The sequence below is a fragment of the Electrophorus electricus genome, chromosome 14, assembly GCF_013358815.1.
Source record: "Electrophorus electricus isolate fEleEle1 chromosome 14, fEleEle1.pri, whole genome shotgun sequence".
Classification (NCBI taxonomy): Eukaryota; Metazoa; Chordata; class Actinopteri; order Gymnotiformes; family Gymnotidae; genus Electrophorus; species Electrophorus electricus.
In genome coordinates, this window is record NC_049548.1 from 10,195,467 (window position 1) to 10,213,659 (window position 18,193).

General features: G+C 38.4%; 1 protein-coding gene across 2 annotated transcripts; it reads right to left on the bottom strand.

The window, feature by feature from the left end:
• Positions 1-466: 466 nt before the first annotated feature.
• Positions 467-18,048, bottom strand: LOC113588408 (carbohydrate sulfotransferase 3-like). 2 transcript variants are annotated; one of them, XM_027027575.2, is made up of 3 exons: positions 17,970-18,048; positions 17,705-17,808; positions 467-3,380 (listed from the first exon to the last, which is right to left on the bottom strand). In XM_027027575.2, the coding sequence occupies exons 2-3, from the start codon at positions 17,767-17,769 to the stop codon at positions 2,141-2,143; spliced, it is 1,305 nt and encodes a 434-aa protein (XP_026883376.1). In that variant the 5' UTR covers positions 17,770-17,808; positions 17,970-18,048; the 3' UTR covers positions 467-2,140. The 2 variants fall into 2 exon arrangements, with proteins under 2 accessions (XP_026883376.1, XP_026883375.1); XM_027027574.2 differs by lacking the exon at positions 17,970-18,048 and adding an exon at positions 4,231-4,394 and having other exon boundaries at positions 17,705-17,773.
• Positions 18,049-18,193: the final 145 nt, after the last annotated feature.

The following is an 18,193-nucleotide window of genomic DNA, read 5'->3' on the forward strand; positions in this document are numbered from 1 at the left end:
GGGAAAACTGTTCGTCAGCAAACTCTTGATTCCAAATAATGATATAACAAGACATAAATGGAGCATTTATTAAAAAAAAACAAAAAAAACAGAGCATTTATATCCATACAACCTGCATCCTTAAAAAAATAAGATTTATTATTTGCTAGATTCAATTGCTTGGTACAGATACAGAGAGCAAGTGTGTCTGGTGTATCTGTGCTAATTAAGTATAGGTGAGTAAGATATTATCCAGCATGTAATTATTACAGATTACAGTCTACAATTTGCTTGTAAATTTTCTCATTTTGAAATTCTCCACCCAAAAGGGAGAGCTATACTGGGTATTAAGTATTCAGACAAGAAACACATTTTAAGTTTTGCTCAATATATTTCACAAAGTCTTGACATTAATAATAAAAACATTTTTGAAACAGAAATGAAAAGGCACCATTTCTTTAAAAAAAGACTCAGCATCATTAAATAGAATTTCAAACAGCAATAGCTTTACCTTTTAGCTTTAGGACTAATTTAGGACTGTTCTGAACACATGCTACATTTCACATGTTAAGTCCTGTTATCGGTCCTTGGCTTCCATTAAGCATTAGTCACACGACCTGTGTCAGCAACTGTTAGAGATACATTTACACAATTCTGCAAGCCAGCTGCAGAAGGAATGTAGGAACATACAGTACTACACCGTAAACATGCGCTCACACAGGAGACCCAACACAATACACACACACACACACACACACACACACACACACACACACACACACACACACACACACACACACGCTTAAACTTATACAGTCGTTTACTAATTAAATCACAAAATAAACAAATTGGCAAAGGTGGAGAAAGACAGCCTTAGGGAGTAACAGAAAGATACAGGTAAATATACAGAGATGTTTTTTTTTTTTTACTAATAGTCTAAACATATAAACCAATTACAATGTGTTAATCTGTAACATTCTGATGCCCCTTATAACAACAACAACAACAACAATAATAATAATAATAATAATAATAATAATAATAATAATAATAATAATAATAATAGACATCAGGATTGGCAAGATAGCATTGTATTTCCCACCCACTTTATTAGATACACCTTATGGGTGTACAGTTAGATCCTGTTGCTCATCTGATAGCATTCATAATTTGTGCTAGTCATCCTCTAGAATTTCATCAGTGGTCAGTTTCTGAACCCATGACCACTGTTAGGTGAATATCTTTGGGTACCACCACATTCTCAAGCCTGCAATGACAATGGTATGTTTAAGCAAGTTCAACACTCACAAACATTCCACTGTCCGCAGTGGTCCTGTGGTCAGAACCTGACCAGTGGTGAATGGGGTTCTGGGGTAGCTGATGAATTATGCCTCCTATCAGATGGGCTATAAACTGTAAAAGTGATCTTGTAAAATGCAAGTGTGTGAAAGGTGTACCTAAAAAAGTGGCCAGCAAGGGTAGGTTCAAGGTGCATGTTTCTGAAAAACATACTGCTCAGAGTATGATACTAACTTCATCAAGCTATTTGGCCTCCAATTGCTTTCAGTAACCATCATAACCTCACTGTTAACTGTTAAAGTACTTTTGTGGAAGAAAATTTTATATGTTTTAGCATTGCGGTTTCTGATATTACAAAGATGTTGCATTTCAAGTTTCATATTTGGAATGAAAGCAGCATTTGTAATTAAACTGAAAATGGAACTAGTTGGAGAGTGATATGATAAAATGAGATGAGATTTGTTATTTGTTTTACACATGTCTCTTCATAAAATACATCATTATGCTGCAGAAATACAATCAGGCATTACAAATAATGGTAACTGTCTTATTCTCTAGGTAAAATACATCTCTGACAAAAATATTTTTATCAGAAAATCAAGTTCCCTCAGGGATCTTTGTGAAGGTAGCATGGAGTTGTTTATCTTATCTGTTTATTTGGTCTATCCCTTTTGATAACCTGCCCCTGAGGACTGAATTCCAAGAGAGAATTCACTGAATTCCAAGAGAGAATCCACAGACTCATTAACCATGGAGCGAATGATAGAGTCTGACTTATTTTGGACTAGTGTCATTAATAAATATAAAATATTATATATGTCATGACATCAAACTTCATCTCTTTTAAATGATCTTTGTATGGTCACAGAAAAGTCCTTTCTTCAATCAAACTCATTGATTTATTGGTTAGCATCTCTTCATTTTCAGCAAACTTATAGCCAAACAGATTCAAAGTGGGGCCACACACCTTCTGCACCATCTGGACCAGTTTAAAGGGCATGTTGAACCTCCACTTCTCTACTTGCTGGGAGGAATTCTTCTGGGTGGAGTATATTCCACTTACCGCGCTAGAGGCTTGTGTGCTCCTTAGGATCCATGTCTTCACTGTGGAAGTGAAGGGGATGCCTGTAAACCGATACATTTCTGCTGCTTTTCTCATGGGAAACCTAGCAATATCCTCATAGCGCACTAGCATGTAGCGGCCACGCAGCCAGGTGGGCTGTTTCAGACCCACCTCTGCCGACAGACGGATGTTGTCACAGTTCCCTCTGAGCTTCCTCACCTCATTATCATCCTCAGGGACCTCTCCACCTATGGCCAACCTCTTCCAGTGCATGTAATTGCTGGAGAAGGCCACCATGCGAGAAGCTAGCACTGCACGCGGGTCTCGGACCAACTGGATAATCCTCATGTCCATGCGCGGGTCCTCCACCAGGGTGCGCAGCGTCTCCAGCTGCCGTATGCGTACAGATTTTATGGCAAGGTGCTGCTTCTGCAGGCAGGACTCAGAGGCCAGCGTGAGGTTGAGAGGGCCACAACGGCGTGTGCGGCAGTGGTACCGCTCAAACACCTTCTTCACAAAAGGTGTGCAAACAGGCTTTTCGCACAGTGACTGGCTGGACTCACGGCGGAAGAGCGCTGTTGTGATGTGAGCTTGTGGTGGGGGTTCAATGAAGCTTTCCAGCAATGAGAAGTTGCATAGGAACAACTGACGCAGGACGTCGCGGTAGGCAGAGCCTGAAGCCGAGGCATTGGTCCCACCGTTGTCCAGAGTCAGCATGCGCTCCACATGCCAGAGTGGCTCAAACAGATAAAACATATTCCCTCCCTGCTGGTTAAAAAACTCACCCACAAAGGAGGAACCTGTCCGAGTGGAGGCCAATAGGAGGATGTGTTTCCTCCCGTCAGGCGCGGATGGCAGGCTGCTGCCATTGGGCTTGGTGAAATTCTCCAGCCACCACTTCATGTGTTGGTAGGATAAGAGGTCTGTCTGGCTCAGGCCAGGCAGGCCAGAGCCATTCTGTGCCAGACCACTCCAGAATAATCCACTAGCCTGGAGGGGAGTTTGAGGAGTCTGCTTTGAAGTGATCTTATCCGAAACCCTTAGAAACACAGACACACAGAACTTTAGACCAAAATTACCAATATTTTTGCCATCTGATTCTACACTTTGAAGTTTTCATTTTGATTCAAGTACATTGAGGATGCAAAGTCAGTTGGTTCTATTGAGATTCTCCAGGTCATAACACATTTAAGTCAGGTAATAAGCATTCTACAGCACCTTATTACTTAGATCAGGTAAGCTAAGAAATGGACTAAAGCCAAACTGCAGAAAACTGCAGAAACGTAGGGGAAACCTGGGCTGAGACCCTTCACAATACACTTACAATACAGTTCATTTACATATTCCGTATACACTATACACTTTACATAAAAAATATAATATTTAAAACATATGTTCTTCTGGTGATGACTGATGCACCATGATGCCCTTTGGAAAGAAAATCTACCATTTTAGTTAGACATAGGCTGAACCAGTTCAGTAACTTATGAAAGAACGTCATTGTCAAGATCAATTGCACTGTCAGTACTGATGTATGATATATGTAAGTCAATACTTTTCCAGGCACAGACAAGGATTGTTCTTAAATCCTGTTGGCACACCTGTTCTATAACAGCATAATATGAAACACCTGTTTTAAATGCAGTCAGCCTGTCTGCAATCAGATCACCAGGAATTCACATGATAGACACAGCTGAAAGGGTATGATATATGTGCTGTGATTATCTCTACTGGCTTTTTCTCAGAACACTCATTTTCAGTTTACTACTCATTTTAGTTTATCATTCATATTATTCATTGTCTGAAGCCATGCCTAATATAAATGCTTGTTTTTGAAAGAGAGAGGAGGGAGAGATAGTGAGAGTCAGAGAGAGAGAATTGGGGCTTACTTTGCAATTATGTTGTTCTCTCTCTCAATGATGACCAGAGCCACAATGAAGATAAAAGTGATGGTGTATTTAAGCCTCATTTTTAAGGCAGTTGATGTTGAGACCGGAGGGTTATGGGCTCCACTGCTGTACTGACTCTAGAAACTTCTAGCTTCAGTTTACTTCTGAAATACACACACACACACACACACACACACACACACACACACACACACACACACACACACACACACATACATGCACACACACAAACTATATTCAAATCATTTTGTATCTGAGACTCCTGTTCATTTGATTTGTTCATGAATGGCAATTTGCAGACAGAGTTCCTCTTCATACAAGAAAAGTAGTGAACTTAAAATCACACAAATTAAACTAAATGGTTGGTTTGAAAATACATAAATGGTGTAAAGAGTAGTCTGTCAGTGCTTTCATAATGAACGCACCATAATAAACATATACATATACATCATATACTGCTTCATACAACTCAGCTGAATCAGCTGTCGCATGGTGGAAGTGCGACACATTGCCTGGTGTCGCTGGGGGGTCTCAGAGCCAGCCCACCCACTGTGAGAGATAAAGATAGGATTGAAAAGCAGAGAGCGAACAATCCCCTCTGTATTCTTCACTGTGCTTTATCACAGCAACTCAAAGAAACACTCTCCAGACCTGTATAGAACCAGTGTAACTGTGCTCAGGAACAGATTTGTTCTCTGTCACTGTTGTGCAGTCAAACACTGTTATGACCTTATTATGATGGCTTGGTCTAAGGAAAAAAGGAAGTAACATAAAGAAAACACATGGAGACACGTAACCACAGAAGGTTTTAACTAGTTTTTCATCAAAATCTACGATAAAAATCACAAGTAAATCAACAAATCAGGAATATAACATCAGAGTGGGCTCAAGCCAACATAACAAACAAAACAATCTAACCACCCTCTGACAACTTACTTCCCTAAACAAAAGAACAGCAAAGAAAACTATACCACAACTTCCCTAATGAAGTAAAAACAGGAGAAATGGTACCTAGCTCTACAACTCCAAACAAAGAAAACAAACTGAAAGATATTACACAGCTTTGTATTGAACTAGTATTTCTCATAGCACTCTTTCAGTATCAGAACTACTCGTGATTACAGTTCTAAGAACCCATAAATATAACATCTCAAGGTTTCTTACAAAACCCATGCAATGTCAAATACAGGCCAAAAGGCTCCACCAAAGAACTTGCTACAAACAGTGTTAAATACAATCTCTTAGAGTTCCATCTAAAGGAACTAAGTACAAAGAGTGTTAGGTACAAGGTCATAACCCACAACATCTACCATGACCACGTGGAGTCTACCACTCAAAGCACCATGGGGCACCAATGAGTATTTAACTAATAGCTGACAAATCCGCCACCCAGTCACAACACTGAATCATCTTGTCACCGATCCTGTCGCATCGCCATCTCCTGGACAACCTGTAAAACAAATCTGAGAATGCAAAAATACACAGAACAAACTCAATGCAGTGGCTGTAACACACATGCATGCACATGCACACACACACACACACACACACACACACACACACACACACACACAAACAATAATAATAAGAAAAAATTCTAAGGCTATTTGTTTTTCTGATGTTATATTTTGATGACTTCATAGATTTAGATGAACAGACCTGAATACTTTTGTATCTTAACTGACTGACAAAATATGAAGTAGGAATTCTCATCTATCGTAGTTTATTTGTGTACGTGGGTAGAAGCTGCTCAGACAGAGGCCAACTGCCTCATTTGAAACCAAACACCTGTCAACTCATTACAGAGCTGCTTTTCAAGAGTGAGAAAGACAGTAGCTGCCTGCTCTTCCCTTCCTCTACTGAGGAGAGAGAGAGAGCCTTTAATCCTGGTCATGTCTGGGGTTTTCTTGAGGACTCCTGTGAGTAACACACTGAGGACAGCTGGAATTTGCATTTTGGTTGACTGAAACTAAGGTGGCCTGTGTTCACTGTCTACCCTAACAAAATCTGAATGATCATGTTTCTATATCTCATCATTTACAAAGACAATAAATGCAAACAGAATTTTTGCTTTAAGTGAATCACCATGTGTGGATACCTGGTGTGCTCAAGGCTGCGCAAACACTCACTAAAATATCTGTATATTGATTGAATCATGCTAGTTATATCTTAGGTAAAAAAAAAAAAAAGATGTAGACTTTAAGACTCAGACACTTATTCAGCTTGCTAAAAAGAAATAAAAACTAATACCTTGTCACTTATCTACTGTGGTTGAAAGTACAGTTGAGGAAGTGGGAGAGGTGAGACATCACAGCTAATATAAGCTCCCACCGCACCTGCTCCTTTAACGCATAGATGCTTTCATCTATCAGTAATGGACGTTAAAGGGTCACCTCAATCAATCAAAAATTGCACTCTCTATTGCAATGCCTCTAGTGAAAAAGAGGATGTTTAAATTTGGCAGTAAGAACTACCAACCAAGAAGGTTACAGTGTTACTATGAAATAAGAGAAAGTATTTTATGCTATTGTCCACGCTAAGCACATTTAACCATATATGCCAAAAACAAACAACTCACACAGCATTGACCAAGAAAGAGGTACAGTGTTTTCATAACTCCTCAGAGTTCCCAATCTAATGTCAAATTTCCTGACTTTTCCTTGACCTTTACTGACTAAAAAGCTTAATTTCCACAACTTAGGTACATAAAAAAATCAAGTAACAACCACTCACACAAGGCAGGAAATGTATGAAAATATAACATTTGATACATGGCCACTGAAATTTAAAGATGTTACAAACAAAAGTCCTTGATATTCCATGACTTCATCAAAAATGATCAAATCCCCTGACCTTGCCTGGAATAGACTTTTTAACATTCCATGACATTCCAATAAGTCCATGAACAGTGGGAAACTTGACTCTGATATAGACATCCATGTTATTCCAGCTTGTTTTTCTTGAGGAAACTTGAGGAAACCTGTATTCATTACAATTATGCATATAGAATACATTTTTGTAAATGTCTTGAAATTTTCAACATTTAGAAACTCTGTCAAGAACATTGGGACACTGGTAGGTTGGATACAAATGCAAAAGACTTTAATGGGATCACAATACAGATAGGGAATATATGAGGGGTTTGTAGGATCGGCATTAGTAACCAGGAGACCAGGAGAGCAGTCTACGATAAGAAAACGGGTTGATACTTCTGAGCACCTTAAAGGGGCTGATGTAACAGGGGCTTATTTATGGCAAGAAGATCCAAATTTCATGTTACATGTGGACACCCATACTCTCTGACCTGTATGGAACACAGGTGTGGGACGTTGGTGGCAGTTCACAAACATTTGTTTAACTGAACATGTGCCACCTCCCATGTCTTGGTGCTGTTGTTGAACCAGTGATCCAGAGCAGGGATGTCAGTAGGGGTGTCATCCCATTGGAAGAAGCCTGGCTGAAATCCATAAACACATTGAAAAGGAGTTAGTAGTGTTGATGATTGCTTGATTGAATCACATGCATATTCTGCCCAAGGGAGGTATTGAGGCCAGTCAGAATTGCTGGAGGAATCTTCCTAATTCCTGGTTTGTCCTCTCTACTTCTCTGTTGGACTGGGGATGACTTGAGGAAAGGTTGGCAATAATATTGAGCCTTTTACAGAACTATCTCCAATATTGAGAGGCAAACTGTGGTAAACCTGGTAAAACTCTGAAAACAAAAGTAAATATAGCATCAACAGTCTCCATGGCTGTAGGGAGAGCGGGAAAGGGAATCAGTTGACACATCTTAGAAAACCTGTCTACCACCACCATAGTCATGGTGTTACCTTCTGAGACCAGTAAGTCGGTTATAAAATCCACTGAGAGATGGGACCAGGGACGTTTGGGAATAGGAAAGGGATGGAGCTCACCAGTGGGGAGCGCGTGCAGGGTGTAGATTTGAGCACCAACATTACAGGACCCCACAATCTCGTATGACGTCAGCCACCAATACTTCCTCGACAATAACTTGGTAGTACACGTAATCCCCGGATGTCCAGTACACAATGAAGTATGTGCCCATCTCACAAGGTCACCTCTCAGGACTGCGGGTACATATTGTTTCCCTGGGGGGTATTCCGCTGGGCCAGGATCTTTTCTCAGAGCTTCCTCCAACTCTTACTGAAAACCCCCACCAAATGGGAGACAAGAAACAGTGTTTGGGCAAGATGTTCTGTTCTCTCTGGTCTTTCTTCCTTGTCATACAAATGAGACTTTTTTGTTATTAGGGCCTTGTATACAAGAGACTGAGAAGCAAAAACATGAGAATAACAGGCATCTGGCCTGTTGGGTTGTCACGCTCCTATCTGATCTTAATTATTCCAGGTTCTTACGGTCAGTAAGCGCAATGAAAGAATGGTGTGCTCCCTCCAGCAGTATCTCCACTGTTCTAATGCTATCTTAATAGCTAGCAGTTCACAATTGCCTACATCGTAATTCTTTTCTGCTGGTTGGAGTTTCCTTAAAAAGAAGGCACAAGGATGCTCCCACCCCTTTGTCAGAGACCCTACATCAGAAATGGAAGCGAGGGATCTGGTTGATGCAAGACTGGGGCTGACATGAAAGCAACTTTTAATCTCCTGAAGGCCTCCTCAGCCTGTGGATTCCATCTTATTCTCCTGTCAGCTTGCCCCTTGAGAATATCAGTTAAGGGTGACAAAATTCCTGTTAAATCTTCTACAAAAATTGGAAAATCCCAGGAACCTTTGTGACTCCTTAATGGTAACAGACATTGGCCCGTCTACAACAGCAGTAACCTTGTCAGGATCCATAGAGATGTTATCTGGAGAAATAGCACAACCCAAGAAGGTTGTCCCATGGAAATCATTTCTCAGCCTTTGCATAGTGGTGGTGTTGTCTGAGTCGGGCTAGAACAGCAGTGACATGTTGCAGATGTTCTAATAGTGACCGAGACTAAATCAATATATCATTGATATACACAATAAGGAATCTGTTTATCATATCATGAAATATCTCATCCATGAACTCCTGGAATACCAGATACTCAATGTCCATGTGCTGTGACAAAAGCAGTCTTCCACCTTGCGAAAGAGCCTCCTGAACATATTCCTCCATAGCAGCATTCTCTTGATGAGAGAGAGGGTATGGTTTAGCATGCCTGGGAAGTGGTGCTCCGGGATGGAAGTCTATAGCACAGTCTCACTTTCTGTGAGGAGGTAAAACAATAGCTTGGGACTTACTGAATACATCACTGTACTCTCTATAAGGAAGAGGTATTGTTTTGAGGTCTGGCAGCTCTAGACTTTCCACTGTGGTAGAGCAAAGTGGAAGACAGTTCTTATGACAATGGGAGCTCCATGATAGCAATTCAGACCGAAACCAAGAAATGTAGGGGTCATACATAGCCAACCAGGGATATCCCAGGATAATATTGTCATGAGAAAGTGGTAACAGAAAAAAAACTGTACAGTTTCAGAATGAAACAATCCTACCTGGAAAACCACAGGAACAGTCTGTAGTGTAAACAACCCTTGTCAGATGGGTTAACCATTGAGAGTATGGATTTGCAAGGGTAGATCTATGGGTATGGTAGGTATTCCCAGCATAGTGACTATTCTGGAACCTAAAAAATTCCCAGCTACACTAGAGCCGAAAAAGTTTCAGACCTGCCTCCCACGGTACTAAGGAAGGAAACATTAGTTGGTTAAAATAACAAAAATAGAGGAATGTATTACTGGTGTTGAGGGATTAGGAGCCTTCTCTGCCCCTTGGTCTTATGGGGCACTACACACAAAAATAAACCTCTCCTCCTCAATAGAGGCAAAGACCCAGGGAGATGCATCTGCTGCTCTCACGTGTTGATAGACTGCATCGATCCACTTGCATGGGCACTACCTCCCCCTTACTACCTGTGGCGATAGTGCAGAACTTTCTAGCATATTCCACTACAGTGCGTCTTCCTTGATGAAGTTCAACAAGTTTGATTCCGGGACCCCTTCCTGAGGCCGGGTGGTCAAATGCTGCTTTAAACAGAGAATAGAATGCGCCCTCTGACTGCAGAGAGGGATGTTGACTATCCCATAAGGCTGTCCCCCAAGAACCTGCCTCACTCGTGAGCAAGGATAAAACAAAATGGATGCACTGAGATTCGGTTATGAATTAAGAATCATGATATGTAAAGTACATTGCATTAGGAAGTTTTTGCAATGCTCAGGCAAGCCATCGTATAACTCAAGAAATGTGATGGACACAACAGCTGGGTTAATCAAGGCAGCTCTTGAAAAAGTCTCTTCAGAAGAACATAGCTGACCGCTAGTGAGTCTCTGAATGGTACTCCATAAGTCAGAGATGATCCCTTCCTGCTCCATAATCTTATTTTATACTAGGACACAAGTTTTAATCCAAATGCAAAAGACTTTAATCGGATCACAATACAGATAGGGGCTGTATGAGGGCTTTGCAGGATCAGTGTTAGTAACCAGGAGATCATGATGGAGAGCATAGTCAGTCATATTCAGGGTCAGAACAGGCAGGCAGAGTCCAGAGTGAACGGAAGGGCTAGGAGAGAGGTGTAGTCTGGGGAGGAAACAGGAGGAGAAGAAAATACTTGGTATGCATACTAGGATGGCAATACTTTGCAAAGAGGTCTGGGAGAACGGGAGACTTTAAAAGGGAATGGATGGAGATAAACAGGTGTCACTCATTAGTACTCAGAAGAAGGTGATGTAGATCTGGGTGTGGTAAAACTAGTGGGTTGGGATGAATTTATAACACTCAGCAAAAGGAATATCTATAGGAACTGGCCTGACCAGTTCTTTAAAGTCAAGCTGGTGAAAGACAATGAAGTGGTGTCCAACAATGACAGAAATTGTTTTAGATAGAATCAGATAACACAGCAGAGAATAAATAGAAACAGCCCTGGGAAATCTTTGGATGAGTGAGGAGACCTTTTCTTTTCTTAAAACATAAAAATTCCACCTGATAACTGATGACCAAGCTAAAGAGAAAGGCCCATAACAGAGAAAAATATTTTCTTTGTATGTGCATTATTACAAAATGGTAAAAATGATAAGAATGATTGATAATAAGAATTATTATCAATGATTTATTTGATAACTTCAGGTATGGAGCAAAGGGGAGCTCATATCCTGTCACAACACTGTACAGCTTCCTATCTTAGGGAATTCATCTCATTACAGGTTATCAAGCGCCTGAGTCAGGCTTACAAGTAAAAAGTTCCATATGCAAAAACATTTGTAAAAACTCACTGACAATGACATTTGCCATACACAATGCTTAAAAATGGTATAGAGTATTTATGGTATAGAACTAGCATGTATAGTTCATACTAAAAATGTATTAGCTGCTTAGGTTACAAGTATTTCAGATTAAAAATACATTTACATAGGTTAGAATGATATAAAGTTGGAAGTGACAGTATTGTATATTGTATATTGTATTGTATAAATGTTATTGTATATAAAAAAGGGTACGGTCCAGTAAACTGAATAAACACACGTTTCATAATAACCAACATGAACAAATGGAATCGTATGTTGTTTTGTTTTTTTTAATTTTCATCAGTGGTTTGGAAATGTAAATATCTCTATATAATAAACATCAGGTTCATGCTTTGCTGCCACCCCATTCAAGAATGCAGCATCTACTAGACTGGTTTAAGTGCTTTTGCTGGTCTGCTACATGGACTACACCTTAAACGGTGTGTGCTGTTGCTGCGACTCCTCGGACTATCTGCCGTGGGCTGCGATGTTCCAGGCCACCATGCTGACTATGCTTCTACGCCAATCTTATCTTGCAGAGTTCGGTGTTTAACATTGGTGTACGACTCTGCTCCATTATCATTATTTCCTATACAGTTTGCTATTATGAGCTTTGCTGAAACTTGATTGAATAATCATAAAGCTTCTGTTTCATTTTCCTGAATATATTCACATCTCATACTATGGGACTGACAGACCTGGTGGAGGAGTCTCTCTGTTTATTAAAAATTACATTAATTTTCATGATCTAGTAATGAGGCAGAGGCAGTGTTCATTCAGCTCGATAATTTTTTTATATGATAAAAGTGCTATAGTTGGTTGTACCCACAGACAGCCATAATAAAATAGATATTCCTTTGAAAAAAACTTTACAAATATTTTGAATAAAATCACAGAGGAAGATTAGATTGGGGTATATGATGGAAGGTTTTAATATTGACCTTCTTCCTTGGCAGACTTTCAATTTCATTAGCATTGTAACCAGTACCAAGAGTATACTTTATGCTGACATTTACAATCATACGCCAGTCCTATTCCAGTCCTATAGTTATAGGCACATATAGAATGGGTATTATTCCCAGAAAATGTAATAATAGTAACACTAACAAATTCATTGAATACATTTCAAACTGTATATGGAATGACCTTCAAGGGTAATGCACAATGTGCCTACTTTGTATTTAGAGAAATCATTATTCAAGGAATTAATCAGTTATATTCTTTTGTAAAGAAGCATCTTAACAAACATTTTAAGTCTTGAATCAGCAATGTCCACAAGAGAGCAATCAGTAAAAAGCACAAGCTTTACAAAGATTACTTGAAGAATCCTACCCCTTTAATGTGCAGAAACTATGCTAAATTTTAAAATAAGATACAGCACACACTCAGGATAGAGAAACAACAGTATTATGATAACAAATTCTAAAGAGCCCAGAATAACATGAAAAGCACATGGCAAGTCATCATTGCACTCACAATTAGGTGTAACCAGACTACAAATTTCAATATCAAATGCACAATGCAGTCATCATTAATCAAGTTAAATTACTAATGAATTCAATTATTTTTTTTGTTCATATTGGACCCTCTGTAGCTAGAAAAATACCTGATACTCCGCTATCACTATCAGACCAGCATTTAATGCTTTCAAGTTTTTGCCTGTAACTTTGATTGGAAGTAAACAATGTTATAAATACATTCAAGAACACTGCTGCTGGTCTGGATGATTTCCCACCAGTGGTATTAATAAAGAAATGTCTCCCATTATTCTCAAAACCATTACTTCACCTTATCAACCAAATCTTTTGCTCTGACATATTTCTTGATGAACAGAAATGGGCAAAGGTGGTCCCCTTATATAAATATATTCTCTAATTATAGATATATATCTATTCTTCCATGTATTGCCAAAGTTTAAGGAAAGGTCATCTACAACCAGCTCATCCTTCATCTTAATAAATACAAACTGTTATACTGTCGCCAATATGGTGTCTGGGAAAACGTTCTACATCCATGGCCCTGGTTCAGATAATGGAGAACCTTCCATTACAATGAAATAAAGAGTTTTTATTGACTTATCCAAAGCAATTGACACAATGAATCACAGTATTGTGATACAGAAGTTGCAATATTATGGTATTTAAAATGTGGAGTTAGATTGGTTCAGAAGCTATTATCAATAGAAAACAGTGTTTTATAACAGAGCTCTTCCTCCAGTCTAAAGAATATAGACAGTTGAATTCTTCAAGGGTCAATATTGGGACCCCTATTGTTTTTAATATATGTTAATAATTTTTACTTGGCAATAAATAATGTATTATTATTTTATTTACTCTTGACACCATTATTTTTATATCTGCTAAAGATGACCATAAATTAATCTCATCTATAAACTCAGAAAGAGCACATTTCCTTCATTTCAAATAAAATAGCAAAAACAAATTGGTGTTATCAGAAGAATCAAATCCATACTGCTACTAAAATTCTGTATCCTTTCCTCTGTTATGGTAATATCATTTGGAATAGTACTTTCAAAAGTAAAGTCAGTTGTTTACATAATCTTCAGAAACACTTTGTTAGAATAGTGAAAAGCTCATTAGCATAATACTTAGATGAAGTGACCACTTTTTCAAAATATTTAAATTCCCAGTGTGTATGAAATTAACCATTTTCAAATATGGCAGTTTATTTTCTATTTCATTCACATCTTTTTTCTGACTGCTTTGAAAAGTTTTCAATACAACTTTCAAGTTCATCATTATTTCTCAAGATCTTCTAATAACCTTCATAGAGCTTACTTTAGGATTTCACTTGGACGGTTTACACTTTCTTACTGAGGGTCTTCAATCTGGGACTGTTTACCACCATCATCTACAAAACTGTACTATCAGCTTCAAAAACAGGTTAAAAGTTTAATCTCACGCTAACAAATTTAAATATAAAAAGACTTAACTGTATTTGTTTATTTTAATGAATATTTTTGTCTGTTTTTTATACAATTACATTTAATGTGTTTTTGTTGTTGTTTTTTTCTTTGTTTGAAAGTACTTTGTACAAGCCTTTTTTACTTTCCCTGCACATTTTCTTTTTTAAATGTATTTTAAAAAATACCTCCGCTTCAACATCCAGCGGCTTTCAAATCAACAGTGCTGTTTTACCATTTTTACCAGGCTGGCAATGAGGAACATACCATTCACTGTAGTAACTTTATCATAAAAATGGATTGTGACACATCAAGACACTGACTTTTTGTCTTCTTGATCATTTATTCTGCCTCAGCTAAACACTGTATTAGAAACAATCTGTTGATCCAAAAAGCTTTAAGACTGATTCCACATTTAGGAAAAACCTTGTTATGTGTACACTGAGCTCTGAGCTGTCACTTCACAATCGCACTGTCCCAGGTATTTTCTTTACTGTGATTCACATTTCTTAGAGTCTGTAAATCTTCAGTGCCACATGTATTTTTTCAGAGGACAAGAAACTGACAGGTTGAACAAATGAACTGAGGTTTTAGATTTACTGAATAATAGAGTATTCAACCATACATCTTTTGCATGCTACACTACATGTATTCAAACATGCATTAGCCTGGTAATTCAACTTAAATACTGACAATGCATGCAATAAACTCACTACTGTTAAATTAAGTCATGATGTGGTTACTTGGTTCCAGTTCACACCACAGCACTGAATAAATTAACTCAAATGAATTTAGTTGAAAGAACTGAATGAGTTCAGTATTCAATATTGACACAGAGGAGTGGACTCAGTAGACCCTGTTGGAGTTTCATAAGGCAGGTATTTGGAGGAGTACAGCTCCTGGTCGGGAAATTCAGCTGGAAATTTCCTGCACGGGGTTGTGTGCCCTAACACTTAGCTGGGAAAGTTACACATGGACGCTCTGAGTACCCTTTGCTTTCTGAGCAAGACTCCTGAGCAAACATTCAGCACATGCCAAACAACACCTGTGTCATGAGCAAGATGTGGATATTGCTTTTAAGTCTTTGCATCATAGCCTGAAATACAGATAGATTTTAGTACATGGCTAAGAATGCTTGGCAGATTTTATACTGGAATTCCTGCCCAAAGCCATTTAAAATAAAATTCATTCATGTAATCTAATAAATAACTGCCAATAACAATACCAATTAGTTGTTCTTTTAAACAAAGCATTTTAGAAAAAGCATTTTAGTCTGAAGGAGTAATTAAATAAATACCTTTTTATCATAATCGCTCTTTTCACATGGTGCCAAAGACTCTCTCTTTCCATCTCTATCTACACATTCAAGGTGACATTCCAATCATACAGCAATGTTCTACTGTTATCTTTGTGTGCATGCCACTTGGCTAAAGCAACTCACAGAAGAAGCCAAACAGGATAGCCCTGTTTCTGCAAAGTATGAATTGAACCAAACTTTGGGATGGTATCACATACTGCCTTCTTTTCTTATCAAGTCTACAAACTGTGCACATTTATATAAAAGCATTTGGCAAACACTCTAATCCAGAGTGATATATATCTATAACCATTGACCATCTTCCTACCTATTGTTGCTCAAAGTAAGTATGTATCAGTTTTTTTTACAGAGCTTCACTATCTACACAAATTTAAATGTCACAGATCGTGTCGAAGCAGCCTCAGTGCTATAAACCACAGCCCCTGGATTTGATAAACTAAAGAAAAGGCTCCATTCTGCTAGTCACCCACAGCTGACTCCTATCTACAGCTACAGTGCGTGTTGTGTTAGAGAGTGTTACCTTATCAATTATCACCCTATCATGTGAATGTAAAACATGCAAAATACATGTAAAATGTTTTACTGTGCGCTTTCGTAATTCACTTTAGAGTGCAATACTTACATGGATCCTGTGAAAAAGCTGCTATCTCTTAAGGAAGCCCTTTCTTATTTACCTGGGCTATGCAAACAGTATCATAGCATCACTCAAGTGAGGTGGAGATGGTTCCCAGCCCACAGTAGCTACTTTTCACGCTATTAAATTGGGGGTGACTGTAGGTCATTATAATGCATGATTCCTCAAACAGTAGTCCCAAGATTATCTTGAAACATTTGAGAATATCACGTTGTGATGCCTAATTGCTATAACAGACTACATGGCAGCTGTCAGAATAAGTTAATTGACATATGTACACATAGTTAAAGTGACTATAATACACTTCATTACTGTTTACTGTAAACATCTATCATTGAGGATAGAATAGTTCTTAAGAAATCTATTTTAGCCAGTTAAACATTAGAAGCATTTAATAAAAGCATTTTTGCCTATGTTTTTTATTTATGTCATAATAGCCCTCTTGTGTCAAAACTAACAGGGTCTATAAGCCAGTGAAGGTCAGACTGTTTAAGATAATTGCACAGTAAGCTGGTGGCATGGGGAAAAGAATTTACCATTTGTGTGAGGTCTGAAGTTAGGCAGTAAGCTATATTTTCTTTTATTGGAGGGAACCATAGAATGGAGAGTAGTAACTTATTCGTGTCAACAGGAACAAAGAGCTGTTAAACTCGGCTATTAGGGCGAAAGATCTACAACTAGGCTGTTCAGATACAGCATTTATTATTGTTACCACTGGTGCACTTCTTCATTCTGTAAATACCATTCTTTTACTTTCTTTCTTCTTTGTACACCATCCAACCTGTATTTAGCCATTTGTACTTTCACATTTCTTTTTCTGCCTAACCACATTTCACAGTTCTGCTTTTACTCTTTGATATAAGTATACAAATTTCACTGACACATTTTAAAAAAGAATTGCTAACCTTTGCTGGCATCTAAAATGTGCTATTATGTAAATAAATGAATAGCCACAGTACATTGCAGAGGTATACCATTAAAATGATGGTGAAGGATTTGGGAAGCAATTAATCCTTTCGTACTTTTTAAAATTTCAAATTATTAAATCTCGGTGCAGTATTAAAACCTGTCTAACACTCGACAGAAAATCGACAGTTAAACTGTGTCTTGTTGGACTGTGTGATTTTATCTGACGTAAAAAAAACAAATCAAGTAATTTAATCTAGTAATTTAAACTAGCAGATTTTACATAACGGAGTCAAATGCAAACTACTGGTGTAAAAATTAATGCACAGTTTTTACGACAAATGTAAATCAGCCCTAATAAAAATAATGAATAGTTAATTGACAGTTTACCATTTAGGCTTTCTTGATGTCTTGTCCACAGAGCTCTCGATGAACAGTCGTAATAGAGGGCGCATTTAGCTATCTCCCGTGTGGTCCAGATCACATACACTTTACTATATTGCACATTATCCAAAAGTTCGGTTAGTTAAATTTATGCCATCCATCACGCGTCAAGTAATAATTCCCATCTGACATTGTCAAGAGATGCAAAATTGTTGGTTTAGTCAAGGCGCGAATAAGCAAAACTCTGTAATTAGACTAATGAAAGAAATACCTGAATCGATAAGTCATTTTCAAATGCGGGTAAACAGATAGGTGATGTTTTGTGAGTGATAACAATATAAAATGCTGCGCGACTCCGGTCGGAATGCAGAATGAAAGAGCCTCGCCGCGGCGCTCCTAACTGAATAGCCTGCGACACAGCGAACTGATCACGTGGTAGGCTACTATAAGAAAGCCCCGCTATTGACTCCTCCTCCAAGCAAGACTGTCCCTGAG

Coding starts and splice junctions, on each gene's coding strand:
- LOC113588408 (XM_027027574.2), bottom strand. CDS start 4,310: ATGAGGCTTAAATACACCATCACTTTTATCTTCATTGTGGCTCTGGTC. Junction 3,381..4,230: donor GAGAACAACATAATTGCAAA/GTAAGCCCCAAT, acceptor TGTGTTTCTAAG/GGTTTCGGATAAGATCACTT.